We start from the raw sequence: 23,845 nt of genomic DNA, 5'->3' as shown, positions 1-23,845 counted from the left end.
CATTTTCTTTGTTCACACTAAATGAAAACTTACATTGCTAAAATAACATTAACCTTTTTGTGAATATAAGGTACACAACTTAATTGCTCAAATAAAATGCTTGATGTGGCTGTTGGAACTCAGCTAAATTGTCCCCCTGCATCCTGACCAGTAGAATCTATCCTTTTCAGTGATTAAGAATTTGTGTCCATGCTAGTTCCGCCCTCAGAAACGATAGCGAATGATTTCTGGGATTGCTAAATTTTGACAAATTATTCAGGGAATATCATGTGGGCCCATTTGTTTAAAAACGAGTCAGAACAAATATCATAATTTTGTAAGATTAATGCCAGAAAGTGTAGTGTGCCAATAATAAAAGGTTATTAGAGATCTTCAATTCTTTAGCAGTTTTAGTATATGATATCCTAGCTAGACACTTGAAACCTTAGGAAACCTATTGCTTCTCAGCACTGTGGATAAAATTTAATTATAGAAAAGGCAGAACATGATCAGTGCTTCATAGCACAGCAACTAAATTTTGAGAATGTTTTAATTTCTTACCAGCTGAAAATAAAATCCAGAAAAATTTTAATTGGCCAAAGTCTCTTGAGCAGCCAAGGAGTGCTTGGTGCAAGTCTGGAGATGGGCAGAGAACAACTTCTTTAAGCAGCCTTTGTGTTCACCTGATCCTAGGATTAGCAGGCACTAGCCTGGACTCTGGAGCAAGGAAGATCAAACTAAAGGCTGCACTGGTGGCCAGGGATTGTCCAGACACATGGGAGCCCCAGTCACACACCTTTTCCCTGACCCTATCCCCAGCACCACTAACTAATAGGAGGGTCGTATTAAAGATTCTATAGTGGCTGCACACCACCCAAGGATGCCATTATGCAGAAGGTATCCACCTGTGGCTGTATCTGCTATGAAAAAGGAACTAGACTACTCTAAAGTATTGGAGCACGTGTTCCTAAAATTCAAAGCTTATTACTCAAGTGATCAGTCAAAAATTGCAATTGCTTTTAAAATAATTGATTTTTTTTCATTGCTTTATCCACATCCCTACTGTTTTTTTATTTTAGACATTCTTCGCATTCATTATCCTAATTTCTCCAAAAATATTAGGAGAACCAAATCCATCTGAAGGGTTTGCTTGAGTATGAGAGATGGTTCTAGTTGCTTTGATTTCAGTCTTGTGTAATTGTCACTGGAAAATATCTGTTGTCACAACAGAAGCTGTGGTTAAATGTGGATGTCCCTTTGGAAGACAGTTAGCCTCCTTTTTTCTATATCTGTCAGAGTAAAAGGTAATTAAAATGCTTTATTTCATTTTCAGACCATGCTAATGAGGAAGAGTTGGAAAAGATCAAGTAAGGTAATTCTTAGCATGTGGTCTTTTAGCATTATTTTTAGAAGAATGAGACTTCATACTAAATATCTCTCTTAGCATTGCAAGCAATGGCACAGGATTTATTCTCTATGCAGTTATATTTTTATATAATTTTGGGGACAACTTAGTGAGCCTTTTCAGTAATAATGAAACTACTCAAATGTGTTTTTACAACCTTTTAACTTGTCTCAAATTCATCCAAACACTTCCAGTTATTTATGTAACTGGCAAACATGGCAATGTTTTCCCTAACATTGGAAACCTATCATGTATGGTATTTTTTCTTGTACACAACAGGGCCTAAAAATAAAAGTTCATGTGCTAAGCTGAAAGATATGTGGGGGTCTTTGTGTCCCAATATCACTTTAACTATTTTTCTGAATTTGATTTTAATTGACTGAAATTATGCTTGCAAATGTTTCTAGCTTGATAGTTCTAAGGAATTAAATCCTCTAACCACAGGACAGACACAGGAGAAACAAGAATAGTCAAGTTTTCCTACTGTACCCCCACTCCAACAATGTGACTCAACCATTATTTTGAGGGACCAGGTCAGGGAGTAACAAGTGGTAACTGAATAGGCCTATCTCCAACCCAGTTCAGATGTTGGCCTTTCTGCTAACACTCTCCACCATAGTGTAAGCAGTTATGGTTGTGTATGCAATGTACATATCTGGCTACTAAGACTTTGACTGAGATCACCAATACCAAACAAAGTTAAGTTTTACATATTTTCTGTGCATATTTCTGTAAAGTTAGTGCATACTTTAAAAGTTTGTGTTGCCTTTTTTAGGAACTGATACCACAGAAGTACAGTGTGCTTTCTGATGAAGTATATACTGTGTATAGTATAGGTACTGTTCTTGAGTTGTATTCATTTTTATTTATGTATCTTAAAAAAAAAAAAAAAAAAAGTAGGAAAACATCTCCAAGATTTGAAATTGACTGCCAAGTCTGATTTTGAGAATACACCTCTACTTCGATATAACGCTGTCCTTGGGAGCCAAAAAATCTTACCGCGTTAAAGGTGAAACCGCATTATATCAAACTTGCTTTGATTCACTGGAGTGTGAAGCCCCGCCCCCCTGGAGCACTGCTTTACCGTGTTATATCAGAATTCATGTTATATCGGGTCGTGTTATATCAGGGTAGAGGTGTAGCTGTTTATCCTGTAAATTCCTTAAAACATATTAGCCATCCAAGGCCAAGTCTTATTTTTTTTTAAATCATGGTTTACTTTTCTAGTATATAACAAACTTAACTGCACTGTCATTGCAGAAAGCAATTCTATATTACATACTCAATGGAAAATGCTTAAATCAATATATTTATCATTGAATCATTTAAAGTACAGAACTAGGGTTGCAAGTTCCTGGATTCCGTTCCTGGCACTCACATAAACTTCCTAGGTAAGATTAAGCAGGCCACTTATCCTCTCTTTTCTTTTCCAAATCTGTAAAATGATGATGGTAGGTAATTATTTCACAGTAGTGTGATGAACAATAATTCATTGACATTTGTACAAAAGTTGAGCGTCTTAGATGGAAGATGCTATGGAAGTATGATTTAAGCATTTTCCAACCATTTCCATAATACACAGGGAACTCAGATTGGAGTTCTTCTGAAGTGCTAATGAAATGTTGTGGGGCTGGTGAATCACATTGGTTTACATATCCTGCAAATGAAGCTTTAACTTCTGATGTTGTATACCTTCATTTAAGTGGGACTTCCCTAGTTTGAAAAGCAATTTCTCATGTTTTATCTGCATCTGATGATGGGCAGTTAGCAGCCTTGATAATTCAAAATGCTTGATGATATCATAGTTAAGAATTCTCCAAAATGTCCTACCTATATGATTTATTTTATATTCACTTTCATGTTAGCTATTTAACAGCAATTCATTTAACAGTTGCGGCTCTCACTGATAGGCATATAAAAAGGTTTGGTACATACAGAATGTATTAATTTAAATATTGTATTCATGTATCTATAATTCACTGAAGCCAGATTCACTGGAGTTAATATACATACATGTTTCTACCATATATATGATGGTGATAGTCAGGTTATAAATTGCATAGCCCTGTAATAAACTGCATTTATTATGCATCTTAGGCCATTTCAGTTGCACTCTGCCCATTAGTCCATCTTCACCGGTACTATTTTTACAATTGCAAACCTCTGAGAAACTTCAAACAGCTGCCTTTTTAAATTAAAGAAAGCAATCTGTAATAAAGATGTTTTCTTGTCTTCACAAACATAGAATTTCTTTCCAAAATTGCAATAATCTGAGATGCAGGATGGATCAATATTAAATGAAGTATCACTGAGGTTTAAGGAATGTCTGGAAAAAAGTACTTTATATTATTGTGTAGGAGGGAAATCTGCTCCACCCACTCTTCAGTAGGACACAGTATTTATGTGTGGACGTAGGAGCTAGAGATATCAGACCCTAAAATCATGATATGATTTATTAGAAAAGCTAATATAGATAACTTTTTGGGGTATCTAAAATAAAGTACATTTTTAACCCTCCAAGGTCTTTACAGTTGCACCTATAGTAAGGGAATCTGGCTTTACAGATTGTGGGGTATGAATTGCTTTTATAAACTCCCTAAAACATTCTAAAAATAGTTTTCAGTAATTAATTGTTGTAATTGGTACTTATGAGAGTCAGCACTATGTCTATGCGGTGAAACCCACAGTACTAGCTTTCCAAGTTGTTTCCAGCACACAATACTGTGATACAACTATTAATATAATTAGAGCTTTCATGAACAAAGAACATCAACTTGAATTGGTTGGTTATGAAAATGTATTGGAAAAATAGATTCATTTCCAGTCCTTCTCCATTCAAAGGGAAGATGATGTCTGAGCCCCTTTGTAAAATGTTGGCCAACTATCAATGAGTAAGAGAGGCAAATGAGACAATGTTTTGCCTTTATAACTTTTTATACTCCTATACAGTGCAATGAACATAAGAACATAACATAAGAACATAAGAAAGGCCGTACTGGGTCAGACCAAAGGTCCATCTAGCCCAGTATCTGTCTACCGACAGTGGCCAATGCCAGGTGCCCCTGAGGGAGTGAACCTAACAGGCAATGATCAAGTGATCTCTCTCCTGCCATCCATCTCCATCCTCTGACGAACAGAGGCTAGGAACACCATTCTTACCCATCCTGGCTAATAGCCATTTATGGACTTAGCCACCATGAATTTATCCAGTCCCCTTTTAAACATTGTTATAGTCCTAGCCTTCACAACCTCCTCAGGTAAGGAGTTCCACAAGTTGACTGTGCGCTGCGTGAAGAAGAACTTCCTTTTATTTGTTTTAAACCTGCTGCCTATTAATTTCATTTGGTGACCCCTAGTTCTTGTATTATGGGAATAAGTAAATAACTTTTCCTTATCCACTTTCTCAACATCACTCATGATTTTATATACCTCTATCATGTCCCCCCTTAGTCTTCTCTTTTCCAAACTGAAGAGTCCTAGCCTCTTTAATCTTTCCTCATATGGGACCCTCTCTAAACCCCTAAAATGCTATCTGGAAAGGGTTAAACATATCTCCTCTGTATTATTGAGCCTGAAGGAAGTAGTAATCACAGAGAGAAACGTGTAGCATTGTTTTTTTTTTAATGTAGTATTTATCCTTTTGTACAAGATGACGGCATTCCTATCACTTAAGTACTCACTCAGTATTTTCCTTGTCTTGACTTCCGTTAATGAGGTTTCTTTCTTTCTCACTCATACTGCCAATAATAGGATTTTTTTCCAGATGAAATCTTATTACTTTTGGCACTCACCTAATGTGAGATTGGGTTGTGTTTAGTGTTGAAATCAAAAGGATAAATAGTAAGCTTGTGGCCAGTGAAATAGTAAATGAACTTCAGTATTGATTTATTTGTCAGCAAGAGCAAATGTGTTATCCACCCAAAACCAAACATCATCTGACCATAATAAGAAACAAGAAGGGGATAAAAATCTGCAAAACAAAAATGTGTTTCTGTTGAAAAATTTTAGATTATTAGTGTTTATTCACACTAGTAGTTGCTAACTTTACAGACACTACTCCCACTGCGAGATGTAATGTATACCTTTAAGATCCAAGTCTGTTATTAAAAAACAGATGGAGTTGATACATAATTTTACCCGCATTCAGCAATCAGTTGGGTTGCCTGTAATATTTTATGAATATGTTCCTTCCATTTGTTTGATATGGTAGTTTTTGCTATATGAATACAAGGGGTTAATTCAAGCTGAAGTTGCTTGTATCTGTTCAAGAAGGGGGTTGAGAGCTTCAAAAAGCCTGTTTACCAGCCCTTAAAGGACAATGCAATTGTAATTTGCTTTTGAAGTTTTACCTCTGACCAGATGGAGTCCAGCAGTCTGGCTTGTAATCACAGGTGGGAGAATTAGAAGTGGGAAAAAGTGTAAAAATGATCTTTGGATTGTAAAATGACAATTTCTTAAGGACAGGCAGAGAGTGAGGCAGGGACTGATGAGGAGATGGGGACAGACTGAAAGCCTGTGTTGCTTTTTCATTAGATAGGTTTACACTTTGTGTTCCTGAGCACCTCTCACATAAAGGGCCCCCTAAACGTAAAAGTAGATCGACTCAGTTGGAAAGCATCTATCAGTGGGATGATCTCTGAACCAGGCAGTTTTTCAAGAGATTGCTTGAAAGTTCCACCCAGGGGCGGCTCTAGGATTTCCGCCGCCCCAGGCAGGGACCACTGGAGCCGCGGGACCAGCGGCCCCTCCGCAGACATGTCTGCGGGAGGTCTACCGGAGCCGCGGTCCCACCGGATCTGCCTGCCGCCCTCCCACTGGGACGCCGCCCCAAGCGCGCGCTTGGCGCACTGGGGTCTATAGCCGGCCCTGGTTCCACCATCTGAATATAGATTTTTTCAGCAATATTATCAAATTGCAAGATATCACTATTCTTTTACAGAGAGACAGACTAAAAAACAGTAATGAATGTGCTATCTTGAGTGGCCTCCTCTGCTATTTTATGCATTTTACCAATTCCCTGATTTTGATAGAAAGTGATGTGAATGTGCTTTTGGGGTGAAATCCTTTGTCACTGACTTCAGTGCAGCCAGGATACTTGAGCAATATATAAAACTTTTGAATTTACTGATGTTCTGGAAAAATGTGGACCACAAGATAGTGCTCCACCTTTTCCTACAAGAAGTTTTCTCCCTTGGTGTTAGAGCCAGTACCCTCAGGGGACATATATCTTCTTGTATCAAACTTTTGCAGTCCAGGGGAGTAATCTCTCATCATTCAGCTTCAAATTCCTTAAACTGCAGAATAGGTTAATCCACCCAGGAAACTCAGTGCTATACTGCAGGCATTCACAGGCCGACTAATCATTTAATCATTGAGACTCTAGTGCAGGCTATGTACAGTGTCACTTAATTTTCTTACTGTTATGCTAGAGGTCCTAGCAGCAGTTGTGTCCACACATAGTCTCAGAGCTGGGAGCAATCTAGTTGGGAACTTACTGCTCCATTTTTCATGGCATTGATGACATAATGGAGTCAATTTATAAGGACATTTTCCATTTCACAATATTGTATTCTTGCCATTTTGTCCTTTAAACAGAATTCAAGAAGTCAAAACTGATTTTTCTCTACTTTCATCTCTGACAGAGGTCAAAAGATCATTTCTACCGGATATAAAATTCAGTGCATTCAATTTACAAAATCAGGGATTTAATCCCACTTTAAGGACCCAAAGCCCAGTCCTAGATTGATGGCCACATTCTTAGTAGAGAAGACCAGCATGTCCAGCAAAGATACTATGCAAAGTGGCAACATGGACCAACATCCAAACCTGGAAGTTGACCCTACTAGCTTCCCTCCACAGAATTGTTCAGGAATATGCTGTTCCAAGCCATGGTTCTGCCTTAATCCTGCCAATATAGTCTCTTTTTTTTGTCTGTTAGTATTCATATACTGTTTTCTCTTGTATTTTTACTACTGGCTGCACCAAATAATTTAGTCAGTTTAGTCACCAACTCAATAGAGCAGGGGTCGGCAACCTTTCAGAAGTGGTGTGCTGAGTCTTTATTTATTCACTCTAATTTAAGGTTTCGCGTGCCAGTAATACATTTTAACATTTTTAGAAGGTCTCTTTCTATAAGTCTATAATATATAACCAAACTATTGTTGTATGTAAAGTAAATAAGGTTTTTAAAATGTTTAAGAAGCTTTATTTAAAATTAAATTAAAATGCAGAGACCCCCGGACCGGTGGCCAGGACCCGGGCAGCGTGAGTGGCACTGAAAATCAGCTCGAGTGCCGCCTTCGGCACGCGTGCCATAGGTTGCCTACCCCTGCAATAGAGAATGGAAAATTTTGACTGATCTGCCGATTTCTCTTCTCTGCGAAAGTCATGTCCAGTGATCTGTCCCTCCTTGTTCCTTTGTATATGAATGTTTTCTACAGTTGGATTTACAGTATTGTAAAGTAAATCCAAAAATGTCCAATCAGCTTCTCAACTGAGAATATATCTGACATAAAGCTGTTCCATTTATTCTTGCTGAAGTTAACCAATTACTAGTCATAGAATGCTTTGAAAAACTCTCTGAAAGGGACCTTCAGGTTGGGCGCATATATGACTCTTCAGATATATTTTATTCTTTCTGACTCTGGCATGACCAGAGGGGGACCCTATCTCATATGCAGGTTACAGATCCAAAATGATTAGACCAGTGTTAGGATAAAGCACATAAATCAGCATAAGAATACCTGTTAGACAAACATCTGTCAGGGTTGGTCTACATAATACTTAGTCCTGCCATGAGTGCAGGAGACTGAACTAGATGACTTCTTGAGGTCCCTTCCAGTCCTATGATTCTATTATTCTAATTTCCATATCCACTATGGTTAACTGATAGTTCATGGAATTCAAATAATGGACTGTGTGCAAGGTGTTGTAATGGTTTAGAAATAGGCAAAATAGTCATCCTAGATGTTGGAAGTGAGAGAGAAGTGCAATGAATTGCTATTGGAACTGTGGTCTAAATCCTCTTATGCTGGAGACAGAAAATGGGCTGGTTTTATGCAAATACAGTATGTCCACCCTTTTTGCTAGTTTCGCTTATGAAGTAGTGGTATAGGAATGATTAACACTAGGGTCTAAAGTAAGCCTCCTAACAAGCAACTGAGAAGGTCTCAGTTTAATTCTGGCATATGATAGTGTTGCCTTACAGGCAGTGTGCAATGTCTGCACCAGGTCACATATCCAGATTTGGAGCTGGGTAAACTAGAACATTGGTTTATCTACAATCATTATAGACGCCAACCTTGTATTTACCATTTAAAAAAAAAGTCTGAATCTTCCATCACTAACCACACAATGTTATGCGATTGCCACAGCTTTTCCTTAAGCTTAGAATAGGATATGTCTGTGGTAACGTATAACAGTTGCCATATGTTGACTTGATAATGGCTTCTACTTTAGAATATTATAAACATTCTTAAAGACCCTGACTAAGGACTTGGTACGCACCTAAAACTTAAGCTGACCTGATTATGTCACCGAGGACTGTGAAAAATGTTGTGCCCTCTGCAATGCAGTTAGGTCAACCTAACTCACACAGTGGATGCAGCTACTGTAGAATTCTTCTATCAACCTGGCTACTGCCTCTCAAGAGGATGGATTTGCTACAGAGATGGAGAAACCCTTTCCATCTCTATAGCAAGCATCTAACTATAGTGCTATGGAGGTGTAGCTGCAGTGCCTCTTGTGTAGTGTAGATATACCCTCAGGTGATTAAGCAAGTGCCTAACTTTGAGCACGTGAGTAGTTTCTGGTAATATTCTTGATGAGTCCACTGCAGGTATTGGCTGTTCAATATGATGATTAGAGCTGGCTGGAAAAAAATATAATTCCTATGGGGGGAAAAATTGAATTTTTTGGGAAAAAATTAATTGCAAATCAGAAGAAAAATTCAAAAAATTTAAAATAAAATTTGTTTTGGGAGAGCCAAAACAGATTTTTTCATCCTGCTCCTAGGGGCTACCCAACTCTCCAGGGAGAGTCATACTGCCTAGGTAGTTGGGGCGCTAAGAAGCCTGGACTCTCTGGTAACCTGCATGTAGGCCACCAAAGAGCTGAGGGTTTGCAAGCCCTGGGACCTTGACTCCCCAGCAACCTGTTAGACAGGCTGCTGAGGAGTTGGGGAGTCCAAGGAGGCAGGCAGACAAACAGGCAGAACACCTGCCTATCTGCCTGGTTTCTGTTAAGTTTTGACTGAATCTGCACATTCCCATGGAAAGTTTTGATTTCATCGAATCAGCATTTCTGATGGAAAACCAACCAAAGCGTGCTGTGATCAGTGACATAATTCTGTCTTTACATAAACAGCTTTATTTTACATCTATAAATACCACTTGCACTTTGCACTCTCATGAGTGTCTAATTAACATGCTAAGTGCACTTAAGCACAGTTTCCATGCCAAGAAACGAATCCAGCTGCAGACACTTTTTTATGTAAGACTCTTATTATCATCAGTTTGGCAGAGGAATTTTAATGCAAGATAATGCCTTATAGCAAAAGCTTGCCAAAATAAGGCCCTGGAAGGGAATATTGTTCATTTAAACTGAAAATTATTTTCAGCTCAGTAATCGTCTGCTCTTGCTCCCATTGAAATTAAGAGCAGAATTCCCATTGACGTCAACTGAAGCAGGATTGGTCCTTAAATCTGGAGGACATAGTTAAATTTGATACATTAATGACACATTAAAACACATCAGTAAAACCCTCTAAGTGCCTTAATTTAAGGAAAGGTGCAGTAACAGATTATCTTGCACCTTTAATCAAACATAATGGAAAAAAGTAGTCATTTAACAATTATCAGCTTTTCTCTGTCATGTCATAGTGTACTGGTAAAATTTAGGGGGGAAATGTGAAGATAAGAAATTGTCTTCTAAAATAAGGCTTTTGCTCTTAATTAGGTCTGTAGTCAGTATAATTTTTTAGTTCCAATCTGTAGTTTGAAGTAGCAAACTTTATGGGTTCAGAAAAAAAGCCTCTTCCCTCCTCCACCTTCAGTTGCCAAGGAAAAGTTGTTGTGAGCTCTGGTAGTGTTCCATTAAGAATGTTATCTACCATGTTAGTACTACAGTATACAAAGCTGGTATAATCAAAAAAAGACTGAAGTCCATTCTCCATTGCTTCAGCTAGAAATAGTCTGAATTATAGCAAGTTTTTATTTTAATTAACAGCATCCCAGTAAAAATATTTTGGCATCCTTCAGTGTGTATTTGGAAATTACTTTTGATTCACCAGACCTACAAATTGTTGTAAAATAGTTATGACATTTATTGACAAAAGAAGGATGAATATTTAAGAATGTTGTTCCTAAATATTTATTTTCCTTTCCATTTACAACATTAAATTATGCACTTAATTTTAACTTGCATTACAGCCACAGTTTTTGTCAGAACTCCATGATTAGACTTGTGTATGTTGTCTAAAATATACATTTTCATGTATTATAATTTATAAAAAGGATTTGCAGTAACAGTGCAACATTTGCTTTACCCATCTCACTGATTTTTTTTTTTTAAATGTTGTGTGCACTTCCGGAACAAGTCTGAGTTTGTACAAAGTGAAATGCTGAAAGTGGTGTCTGTATTATATAATGATTTTGTGCCTGATTCAAGATGTTTAAGTGTGTAGTCACTGATTTCCCTCCCCCCCCCCCGGTGTTGGCAGCATTATCAAATGGTTTCCCTTATTAGCATTGAGGGCACAGCCTCCAGTGTTGCATGAGGCTTCATGAGCTGAGAAAAAAAATGGGAAATGGCACATTATATTATAAAGATTATGGCAGCAAACAAAAATACTGATTTGTGTGATATTTCTTAATTCAGAAAATGATTAATATGTTGCAATAATCATTTAGTATAATTTGGAAATGGGAGGAGAAATATAATTTTAAAAAATATTTTAATCTATAAAGTATGAGAATTTTCACTTTCATAAAATATCCACATCTAGATGTCAATTTGTCAGCAATAAATGATGTTTACAGAAAAATTACTGGGATGATAGAAGCTAAGAATCAATAGCAGAGCAAAACACTTGAGAATAGTGGCTACCACACTAATATTTGAAAAGACAACCAGAGATTCAGTAGGGTTTACATTTGTGTTAAATGTGAGTGGAAGAAGAGAGCCTATCTGCTTAATTATCAAAACAGGTAAGTAATATTTGTGTAAATGTCAGCGTTTTCAGTGTTCACTCTCTGTTACGATGGATTTAAGTACAAGTTTCCACATGGTTTCGATAATCACTTTAGTCCAGTCGTGGACTTCTTGAACAGAAGAAAACTCTTGATATTACCAAAATGCACAAATATATGTTGAAGTTTAATTCCATTTTCCTTTGCAGAGATTGAACGTACACTAAACTTAGTCAGCAGACCCACTTTGATGAAAACATACTAACTTTCTGCAATGTTTGTAACATGTAGGAAAAGAGCAGTTACATCACTAACTGAAATATTCAAACACAGCTAATTTATCTCTGACATTTACACATTGTACTGGATAGAAGACAAAAACTATATAATGAGTCTCCTTTATTGTCGACCCTAATTCTAGAACTACTTGGTGTGGTGATGTGCTTTGTAAATGAGAATGGGAATTATCATTAAGATGGTAGAGAAGTCTTCAGAATTATATAATATTACAAATAGGAGGGAATACTGACAATAGAAATATTTCCTTTGATGCATGTACACTTCATGGCATGCTTCTTTTACTGAATATTGAAATGTCCGGTTACATTATGGATAGCCAATCATATCAAACTACTGCAAATAAGGACTCTTCATCTGTGTCAGAATTTCTGAGAGAAAACAAAAGATATCTGTTTTTACAGAACAAATTTGAGAGAACATTTTGTAATCAGGAGATATGTTTTCAAAAGAATACAAGGATTTTTCCACAACCAGTGAGGCTGTTCTCTAAATTCCCTTTTGGGACATGTGGCTAGTAGATCAACTAGTAGTTGTACTTAAAAGTTCAATTAAGCTTTTCATTTTTGGTTTTGTTTTTAAATATCAGTGGTCAAATTAGGAAGTGGCCTACACAGACATCAGCAAAACTGAACGGATGACTGCTGAGATTCTAAAATGGTACCTCTGTAAGATTGGCCCTCCTCTGGTGTTTTTCCATAATAGTCAAGTATTTGTGGGTCTAAGAGTAATTTTAGTGACTGCAGATCGTTGTCATTTACACAGTCATTCTGAACTTTATTTCCCTCCTCTTCTGTAGCCCTCTTTCTCTCCCCCCCATGCCTGCTTCTCATAGTGCTTTGCATTATTTTAATCAAGGTTTCATCTCCCATAATATTTTGACATTCCTTTTTCAGGTTCACTCATTCATAAAATGCCTCTTCATCAGATCTTAAAATATTTATTTGTAGCATGATTATTCCTGTGGGCCGGGGGAGGAGATTATGTCCTGGAAAGCAGTGACTCTGGAAAAGATTTGTGGGTAATGGTGGCTAATCAGTTGAACACAAGTTCCCGATTTGATGCTGTGGCCAAAAGAGCTAATGCGATCTTTAGACAGGGGGATCTTGAGTAGGGATAGAGAGGTTATTTTACTTGTGTATTTGGCACTGTATTTGATTTGTAAAAAAAACCAAAAATCTACACATAAGGGAAACAAACTTTTCAGCCTATGTTTCAATAAATGCCTGAAGAATAAATTACAAAAGAAATGTTTGCATATTTTAACTAAATCTGTTTTTTCTTTAACCTGAAGTTTCAGCCCCAGAGTTTACGCCTGTCAGACATGCACAGAAAATCTCAGCTCTGGAGAGGAATAGTCAGTATCACTTTGATAGAGGGATGTGAACTGAAGCCCATGGATGCAAATGGATTGAGTGATCCCTATGTGAAGTTCCGGCTGGGCCATCAGAAGTACAAGAGTAAGGTAACTCCTTTTAACTGTGTTTGTACTTAACATTTGGGATCTTCTGCTTGAATGACTATTTTAATACTTCTGGAATTTTGTTGTATTACTGTTTAGGTATTTTTCAATATGCCAAATACAGCAATATTGTGGTAACATGCCCAGGAGTTCAGGTTTACTACCAATATTCTCATCTAGGGATTCAGCAAGTGCCGAGCTCTCTTATGCCTGCATGCAGGGGTTTGTGCCTGTGACAGTGATTTCCATCTGCATGGGACTTAAGCACCTGCAGATCAAACCAATCTGGTTTGTGTGTTTGGGTTTACTGCAAGCACTGGTCACCCACTTATGACTTCTATCCTTACAGGACACTGACTGCAAGTAACAGCACAGTTTTGGGGTTTTTAATTTATTTTTCCTTTCCTTTTTCATTGTCCTAATTAATTGGTCAGATTTCCAGGCTGCTGTGGGGAAGGATTAAAACTAGGGCTGTCAAGTGATTAAAAATAATCTTTATTAATTGCAGTTTTAATAGCACTGCAAAATAATAAAAATACCATTATAAATAAATAAATAATTTTGTATGTTTGCTACCTTTTCAAAGATAATGATTTCAATTACAACAGAATATAAAGTATACAGTGCACTTTATTACAAATATTTGCCTTGTAAAAAAGAAACAAAAGAAATAGTATTTCAATTCACCTCATACAAATACTGTAGTGCAATCTCTTCATCATGAAAGTTGAACTTACAAATATAGAATTATTATTTTTGTATAACTTCACTCAAAAATAAAACAATGTATAACTTTAGAGCCTACAAGTCCACTCAGTCCTACTTCTTACTCCTCCTTTAGAGGAGTTGTCTTGGCTTATTGAAGAGGTAAGATATTTTATCTCAGAAAGTCAGTATTCTGGAGATGGGAAGGGTGAGAGTTGTGCAGGAGAAGGGTGAATTCTTAATGCTGCTCCTATTGGGTTGGATTTCTGGGCTTGCCTGTCTCCTGTCCGAAGACACCTAGTGATAAATCCAGTGGAATTTGTGGTCTTTGTTGAAGGTAGTAGTTGTCCCATAAAGAAGACTTTGGGCCAATTTCCACTCCTGCTCAATATAGAAGTTACTGCTGCTGTTAAGCTATGATGGAGTAGATTGCTTCTTTTTCTCTAGAGAGGGCTTGGTTTATAGAATATATGTTTCTTCTTTGATTAGCATCCCTCTGGTCCCAGTGCACATGTGCTTTTGATCTGAGATTTTCAGTAACAGAGCCCATTCAGTTCACACATCTACTTTAGACATCCTCATATCTTGGACTGAGGATATCTAGAGTGGATGTGTGAGTTTCACAGACAGACCACCCTCAGTTCCTTCTCAACAGCCTGGTGGCCTAAGACTGAACCTTTATTTTACCTGGTCCCAATTTTTTTCCTGGAGTTCACCTTTACTATAACTTAGTATAGTATAGTTTAGTCTAGTCTAGTAATTTATTTGTAATTATTAGTTGAATAAGCCCCCCTTCTATTTCTGTTGGGCTTTTTCCAAATAACACCTCTTCCCTCTTTTTTTTTTTTTTGAAGGGCATCTATCCGGGATCGTTATCACTTGTTATGCCAAGTTCCCCAGGCTTCAAGCACTGCCTTTCCAGCTGGGGTCCACCCCGGTTAGCAAAGGTGATTCTCCATGCCTGCACTGTTTAGGGGACACCTATATACTATCCAAGTGTAAGATCTGTACTATTTTTAATAGCAAATCTGAAAATTGAAACAGAGAAATTGAATTTTGGCTTCTTATGATAGAGGAAGCCCTGATACCAGCTTCAGACCTGGGTTTGGAGGACCTTCTTGTACACCAGCCTTCAAGTGCACTTAGTGCCCTGTCAACCTCTGTATCAAAGTGACAGAGACCTTTGCAGTATAAGGGTGAAGGTACCGACAAGGCTCCATGGAAGAGAAGTTCTGAGTCTCTCACCAGAGATCCTTCTTTGAAGAAATCTCAGTCACCCCAGGAGACCTCAGGTCCTGGAATAGATACTATTGAGGCTCCTAGCAGTTCTGGTACTGGGAGCTCATCAAGGCTTTGAGTTCTTCTGACAACCATGGTACCAAGCATGCTTCAGTACCAATGAAAGATTATCTGAGCAGAAAGCCCAAGAAATCGGCTTCTTAGAAACCAGTATCATCTGCAGACCCCAAGCATTCTGACTGTAGAAGGCTAATAACATCCACCTTCGTAGCCAAACTGGTATCCCAGTCTGCTACACCGATGCACCAGAAGACATTAGAATCTTTGGTATTGTCACCTTTTGCTTTGGAGATGCGTGTCTAACAATCAGCACCCTCAGATTGAGACAGACACCAGCGAAGCAATCAACAACATTAGTATTGACCATGGCTGTTGTGGAGCCTCACTTAATCTCTGATCAGATACATTCAGCACCACAAGATTTCAGATTCTCCAAGGGTCTTTTTGTTTCTAAAGAACTGGAGTTCCCATTGCTAATGGATACCAAGCACTTGTCAACAGTGTTCCCTCTAATTTTTCCCATGCATGTGCGGAATGAATTCTGTTATGTGCACCAATATGGAGGTGATGTGTAACATAATTCACGTGGTGGGAGTGAGGCCGAGGGGTTCGGAGTTTGGGAGCGGGGCTTGGCTGTGGCGGAGCGTTGGGGTGCGGTGGGGTGAGGGCTCCAACTGGTGGTGCGGGCTCTGGGGTGGGGCTGGGGTTGAGAGGTTTGGGGTGCAGGCTGCCCAGAGCCTACAACAGGGAGAGAGGACTCTCCCCAACTCTCTCTCCCCACAGCAGCACCTAGGCTCGGGGGCGGGAGAAGCACCTCTCTCCCGGCGGTGGCAGGTCCGTGCCGGGGCTGGGTTGGGGCCAGAGGAAGGGTGCCTCTCCCCAGGTCACGCAAGTCCGGGGCAGGTCTGTGTTGGGGCCGGTAGGGAAAGGCGCTTCTCCCTGCCACGGCAGGACCGTGTTGGGGCCAGCCGGGAGAGGCACCTCTCCCCACCGCAGCTCTGAGCCCCTGCGCGGGGCTTAATAGGCAGCTGCGTGACCGCACAGGTTAGAGGGAACTTAGCTTGTCAGTATCAAGATCTTCTGGGTCACTGAGATCTTATCTTTCCCTGATGACTCTGACTTCTCCAATACCTGCTGCACATGGTAGACAACTACCTTCATCTTTAGTTCTGCCTCGCTGTTGGACTATATTAAGAATGATTTTTCTTATGCCCAGATCTCTGTCGAGGTGTCTCCTATATACTATGGAGAGAACATTTCCTGGGTCACCCAACATGAGAGGAACGTGCATAAGGACCAATAACCTTATGGCCCTTCTCATTAGTGTGATCAACACTGGATGTCTGCTCCTCTACCGTATGGTCTCCCTCACTAGCCATATTGGGCTCTCTATCGCCAGCAGTTCTTGAAAGCTCCTAGCTACTCCCATGGGGAGCATAGAAAAATCTCCTGTACCATATCTTCCTCCTCAGCCTCAAGAGGAAACTTTCAAGGAGCAAGAGGCTAGAGGTGAAACCCCGCCCTCCACCCCAATACAAACATCTCTGTCATCTCCAGAAGCTGTAATGCCTCAACCACCTTCTTTGGTGGATGATTTTGAACAGTTCCAGGCACTGATTAAACATGTTGCTGACTCACTCCAGTTTCCTTAGAGGAGATCCAAGAGTCAGAACATAAACTTTTGGACATTATACATTTGACAGTCTCTGGCCAAATTGCATTGCCAGTCTATAAGGCTCTTATGGAACCTGCTAAAACCATCTGGCAGACCTCTGTCATGGCATGGCCTATCTGTAAATGGGCAGACAAAAATATTACATGCCAGCCAAAAATTCTGAGGTTTTTGTTCTCCCACCCACAAACAAATAATTTAATCAATGAATGTGGCACACAGCACAATGCAAAAAATGAGCCTTACAACAAAGACCAAAAGTGACTTGATCTATTTGGTCACAACAGCTACTCTGCAGTGACTCTGCAATTCAGGATCACAAATTACCAAGTTCTGATGGCAAAATACAACCACACCAGTTATGGTAAATTCAACAGCTTTATTGAATTTCTCGCTGAGGAACACCCGAGAACAGTTCAGAGCCATCATAACAGAAGGTCAGTTCTTAGCAAAGACCTCATTGCAAGCCTTCCTAGATGCAGCTGACTGTGGCTCAATCCATCTCCTCCACCGTCATGCATTGAGCATCCTGATTACAATTATCTGGTTTTCCTAAGGAGGTCCAAGACTGTGGAAGGGTCTGCCTTTTGATGGACTCATGGTCTTTTCAGAGTCCACGGATGAATCCTTACATACCTTAAAAGACTCAGAGCACACTTGCGTCTCTCGGAATACATATGCCTGCATTCAAAGAAAATATAGTAGATTTCAAACCACACAGAGATCCCAAATGGTCTAGTTTTCAAAGTATCATGGTTCTGTAGAGCCACCAAGAAAGAGATCAAGATACCAAAATAGAGGCACCCTAATGGAACTGTTACCACTACCCAACTGTCGTCCTCAGCCATGATGATGGTCTAGTTGAAGGTCCGGGAATATTCTCCTTTTGAGAATACCCACTTCTAACCCTTTGGAGATCAGTTTTCCCATTTTCAACCTGCCTGGGAACAGATTATTTCCAACAAATGGGTTTTAGAGGTTATAACAATGGGTTACTCCAACCATCTTATCTCCAACCCTTTTCAGGGGCCCATCTCACAAACTGTTGTTGAGACGGGAAGTCATCTCTCTTCTACTCATAGTGGCCATAGAACCAGTTCTAATCCAGCACAAGGGGAAGCGCTTCTATTCCAAGTTATTTTTGGTTCCAAAAAAGGTATGGGAAATGGAGACCAATATTAGATCTTAGGCTCCTGTATGCCTTTGTGAAATCACAGAATTTCAGGATGGTGTCTCATGCAGCTACAATTCCATCATTAGATTTCAGGGATTGATTTGCAACCCTCAACCTTCAGGATATATATTTTCATGTTGCTATTCATGCCTCTCGCAAGAGATTAGTCGGTCAGGATCACTTCCAATATCAAGTGCTTCCCTTTGGCCTCTCCTCTGCCCCAAGGGCATTCTCAAAGATCACAAAGGTGGTAGCTGCTCATTGATATGAACTGACAATCTTTTTCCCTTACCCCAATGATTCGCTGCTCAAGGGCTGTTTTTCTTTGCAGTGCAGTCAATAATGTCCTTATTCCTCAGGCTAGGATTTCAACTCAACATTGAAAAGTCCACTTTGACCTCAGTACAATAAATATACTTCAGAGGGACTTCTCTGGATGCTGTTAACAATCAGATCTTACCTTCCTGTGGACAGGTTTATGACTTTAACAAGACTCAAATGATCCTCCAAACATTGGCAAGAAATTCCACCCAACTGCTGACACTCCAGGAGTCTCTTCTCCCATTAACCTCCTCAATCTGAGAGCTGTCAGAAACACCTGTATCCACTTCCTTCCATTAATCAGGGGCACATCTGTCAAGGCCAAGATAACATGGTTTGAATATTCTACAGCATTAGTCAAGGAGTGGGGCAAGATCCCCCTGTCTTTGTGTTAAAGAAAGAAAGCTATAGCACTGGTGAATAGCCAATCATATCTTCATCTCAGACTCCTATGAGTAAAAAGGATCATGGCCAACAATCTCAACAGGCATTGCTCCCAAGATTGAGTGGGAACTGGACTTGTGGGTTCTCAGATGCATTTTTCTGACCTGGTGGTTCACAGAAGTGGACCTCTTTCCCAACACCACCAACAGGAAGTGCGTAAGATTTTGTTCCAGAGGAGGAATGGGTCCTCAGTCCCTGGTGGATGCCTTCCTTATTGCTTGGATGAAAAGCCTTCTCTGTGTATATCCTATAACACCATTTGTCTTGAGAGTGTTGAATGAGATCAAACAACAAAGCCAGTACCCTTATATGAATTGTCTCACTTCTTGTGTGGCATCAAAATGTCCATCAATTTCTCACCTGTTTTCTTAGGACTCCTGTCACCTCTTCATCTGAACCTGGGAATTCTTCACCTTAGAGCTTGTTTACTTAATGGTTTTCAGGGTCTCAGGCTTTCTGTTCTGCAGAAGTACAACAGGTATTGTTAAACAGCAGGAAGATATCTACGTGAAACACTTACCTTCAGAAATGGAAAAGATTTCACCACTTGTGTACCTGATGACAGTTTTCACCTGTTCCTCCTTCATTCTCCACTGTTCTTGACTATCTGTTGGAACTGATAAAGTCAGGTCTGTACACGATTTCCATCAAGGTTCACTCTGGAGCTGCATTTCATTCCTTTGTGGAGGGATTCTCAGTGTTTGCTCACCCCACAATGGCAAGATTAATCAAGGAGTTGATGAAACTTTCCTCACAGATTAGAGTGTACACTGTTGTATGGGATTTAAATTTGGTCCTTAATTGTCTCATGAAAACTCCCTTTGAGCCTACGACAACTTGTTTCTTTCTTCACCTGTCCATGAAAATGGTTTTTTTTCATGGCCATAAGCCTTGCCCAATGAGTTGGGGAAATGGGTGGTTTAATGGAAGACCATCTCTTTTTCAGTATTCTTCAGGGAGAAAATTTTGTTACAACCACCTCTGAAGTTTCTACCAAAGGTATCTTTTGAATTCCATATCAACCAGGTTGTTTATCTTCCAGTCTTTTTTCCAAAACCACACCAGACCACAGAGGAAGTCATCCTCCATGCTCTGGATGTCAGAAGGGCATTAGCCATCTATCTGGACAGAACCAAGACTTTTAGAAAGTCTCCACGTTTTGTTTAATTTACAGACAAATCTGGAGTCTCCACTCAGAGACTCTCAAAGTGGATCTCTGGGTGAGGCCGCCAACATTCAACTTCTTGTAGGGCGTTAGCCCATTGTACAAGATTCCAGTCTGCTTCCATGGCACTCTTGAGAGAGGCCATCTGGTCTTCAATATATACTTTCTCCAAACTCTATGCCATGGTTCACGATGCCAGATCACATGCTGTGCTTGGTAATACAGTACTATCTTTAGTGTTGGACTCGACTCTGAAGCTCCCTCCATCTTCCAGTGATACTGCTTGGGAGTCATCTGAAGTGGAGCACTCATAGGAACACTACTTGAAGAAGGAGAGTTTACTCATCTTATGCAGAAACTGGATTTTCAAGATGTGTATCCCTATGGATGCTCCACTGTCTGCCCTCCTTGCCTGTGCTTCAGAGTTGTCTCAAGGAAATTCATGGCGGAGAAGGAACTGAGGACAGTTTGCCTGTGCCGCTCTATGTATCCTTAGTGCGAGGCATAAGGATGGTCTGGAGCCCATGTGTGGGCCGAACGGGCACGGCTAATTAAAATTTCTGCTCAAAGGTGAATGGGGCGCAGGCATACTTGAAGTTGAACACCCACAGGGACACGCATCTTGAAGAACAGCAGTTACTGCACAATAACCTCTTCTCTGAGATAAATAGAGTAAAAATCACTATTGAAGCTGTCTACTTCAACCTGAATTCATTTACATCTGCTCCTGTAATTAAAAATAAACAACAAATTAGCTTGGTAAATTAATTTTCCCTACCCCTACAGCCTCAAACATTATAATGGCAAGAAAAAGAGGAGATCATGCAAAGCTGGTTAACTGCAGTTGCTGGTTAAATGCTTTCAGTTTCAGTCTATTTGTCATTTTCAGGTAGCCTTTTTGGTTTTGCTTTAGAAAGACAACTTTGTCACTTTCCTGTCATTCAAGATGAGGAATCATTACTCTAGAGAAAAATGGTTCAGATCCCAGGGCAAATTCATTGTTTTACAGACTTTCAGTGGTGATGAACTGAGAGATTCTGGAGGTTGGTACTATGTCCAACAGGGGCATGAGGTTGTTCAGTAGCCTTATATTTTTTCCTTTAAAAAATCACCACTAAACCATTAATTATGTGAATAAGACTTTCTGGGCAGCATCTAAAGATTAATTTCACTGTTCAGGAAGAACATGGCTGCACAGTGCAATAATGACTTTCTTTACTTTCCTTTCAGATTGTGCCAAAAACTTTAAATCCTCAGTGGAGAGAGCAATTTGACTTTCATCTCTATGAAGAGCGTGGTGGAATTATAGATATTACTGTGTGGGACAAAGATGCTGGCAAAAGGGATGATTTTATTGGCAGGTGTGTGCAATTACAACCTACTAGTACTATGGGAGATAAGAGCATATGATTACAATGAGTCTTGTTGTTAAAACTATTCCTTATAACCATTTGTCCTTGTAAAGAAAATACTGAGCTTTTACAAAGTATAAGTACATTTTCCTGCATTTATGACAGTCCTTGCTGTAATGCTGATGAAATAATTATTTGCTTGACCAGTAGGTGGCAGATTTTACCTATTCATAGATGTAGATTTTCAAACATGGACATATTGTATTAAGAAGTATAATCAAGATGCAGGAGGTTCCATGCGGCAACGTTTTCAGGGTTGAGGTTAGAGGTGAAAGAAATATCATGAATTACAAAAAGCTTGTAAGACTAAAACACACCCTCATTTTTAATCTACTGTGTGGGTGAAATGAAAATCTTAAAGCACTGCACAACCTTTTTTTCAATAAAATATGATCAATGACGTAATTAATTCTCAAGGGACTCGGTATTTGGGATCTTTCTCAGAGTTCAGGAAATGATATAAATCTGAATCACCAAGCTCAAACTGTTTTACTGTGGTAGGTCATGGTAAATATAGCCCATTTGTATCAGCTCGTAATAGAAAAAAAGTCTCAAAACTATTAAATGTGTGTAGCTACTGTGAAAACTTAGCCTTATTGGGAAGTTCAAATATTCAGTTACATCATATGAAGTTACAGCACATTCTGGTAAATTGTATTAATCCTATTTCTTCTGTCAGAGTAGAATATTAAAAACTTGTAGATAATATGACTAGTACATTGATGCTTTGTAATCAGTAGAATTAGTCATTGATGAAAGTACATATTCATGAATGGAATTCCTATGAACTAAGCCATATATTTTCCATGTCAATGTGTTAATCTTTCCCCCTCTATGCTTGTGTTTAGAGTAGCACCTTTGTTTACCGTACTAGATGATGGGGCAGATTGGTCATAATATTACATTTTACCTTCTCCTGGAGACAGCCTTTTATAGAATGTGAAGAATCAGAATAGATTTAAATTTTTTGGTGTATAAGAGCCTTAATGTCAGTTTTTTAAAATATATATTCATTGGAATTGTATTTTATACAATGATACCCTATTATCTGGGATTATTATTTGTGTACGTTTTGTCCCTCTCTCATCTGCAGTGAGTGGATATAATAATAACTTTAGTTTGGCAAAGTAGCTGAATGGGTCTGTCCTACGTGAGTACCTGCTATGCCTTCCACCCACTTCTCAAATTTTCAGTCATGTACTTAGTGCTTACTGCCATGCTGCCACTCATGTTTGGGAGGAGTTTCCTATTAACATCTGCAGAGCTCCCTCACAATCCCTTCAAAATCCTCCTTAAAACTCTCCTTTGCTGTGATGTCCACAAAAAATTTTGACAACTGTTAGGTCACGGGTACACTGATACCCCTGCCTATCATACCGATCAATGCTTTATCATTTTTTCCTTGTACTCTCCTGTTTGTCTCTATCCAGCTGTCATCTCTTGTCTTATGCTTAGATTGTAAACTCTTTGGGAGGGGAATACTGTCTTTTTGTTTTTTGTTTATACAACATCCAGCACAGAGGGGTTCTGGTCCATGACTGGGGCTCCTGGGCACTTTGTTAATATAAATAATAAGAGTGACATGAGATCTTTTGCTTCCAGTATCAGAAGAGTTGATATGCTTAGGATCTAGAAGGGAAATTGAAAACTGTTTCCTGCTTAGCTGGGTGATTGGGCATCTTTCCTTTTATCTTAAATAAGGACCTCTTGCCACCTTGAATAATTCTCAAGCAGTAGCAATTCTCTTCTAGAGGTAAATTTGTATATAATGCAAATCTAAGACTCCATCTTGAATGATTGCCATATCTGACTAAAGTTTGGTGAGGAAGAAACCATGTTTTATGATAAAGAACGAGTTTCCACTAATGGAAAAAAATGGAACAAATAGAGGAGAGAAATAGAAAAAAAGGTATTCCTTCATTATTTAGGGAACAAGTTTCATCTTTGATCCACAGAGCAGTTCTCTATTGCACATTTTGCATTAATTCTGCTTGCAGAGCACTCATGAATGTCAGCAGAAATTGTGAGGAATAAATGCAGAATATGCGCCAAAAAAAAAGTGTTGCTTTGTGGACCTCAAAAAAGATATTTGCCTTTAGAATAGTGTATGTTAGTGTCACAAATCCAGCTGGTGTCTCCTGTCCAGCTACCCACTGGACTGCTGAGAGGGGAATCCAACCCTGTGGATCCCCAGGTATTTAAGCTTCCCTGTGTCTCAGCAGGCTGCCCGCACTGTTTCCTCCCTAGGCCTCTCTGGCACATGTCCTGAACACTGACTCTGTCTGCTATGTCTTCATAGAAATGGAGCTCCTTAGCTCCCAGG

General features: G+C 39.3%; 1 protein-coding gene across 15 annotated transcripts in view; it reads left to right on the top strand.

The window, feature by feature from the left end:
* MCTP1 (multiple C2 and transmembrane domain containing 1) overlaps positions 1-23,845 on the top strand; it is a 444,146-nt gene that overhangs the window by 229,093 nt on the left and 191,208 nt on the right. For 14 of the 15 annotated variants that reach the window (XM_039545048.1, XM_039545043.1, XM_039545040.1 and 11 more), the window contains 3 exons: positions 1,313-1,351; positions 13,163-13,333; positions 21,341-21,471. In XM_039545048.1, coding sequence (XP_039400982.1) covers positions 1,313-1,351; positions 13,163-13,333; positions 21,341-21,471 — 341 coding nt within the window. The remainder of the gene's footprint in view (positions 1-1,312; positions 1,352-13,162; positions 13,334-21,340; positions 21,472-23,845) is intronic. The other variant, XM_039545036.1, reaches the window with a different exon arrangement.

The sequence above is a fragment of the Mauremys reevesii genome, linkage group 6 (assembly GCF_016161935.1).
Source record: "Mauremys reevesii isolate NIE-2019 linkage group 6, ASM1616193v1, whole genome shotgun sequence".
In the NCBI taxonomy this organism is placed as follows: domain Eukaryota; kingdom Metazoa; phylum Chordata; order Testudines; family Geoemydidae; genus Mauremys; species Mauremys reevesii.
This window is presented reverse-complemented; position numbering and strand designations above follow the sequence as displayed.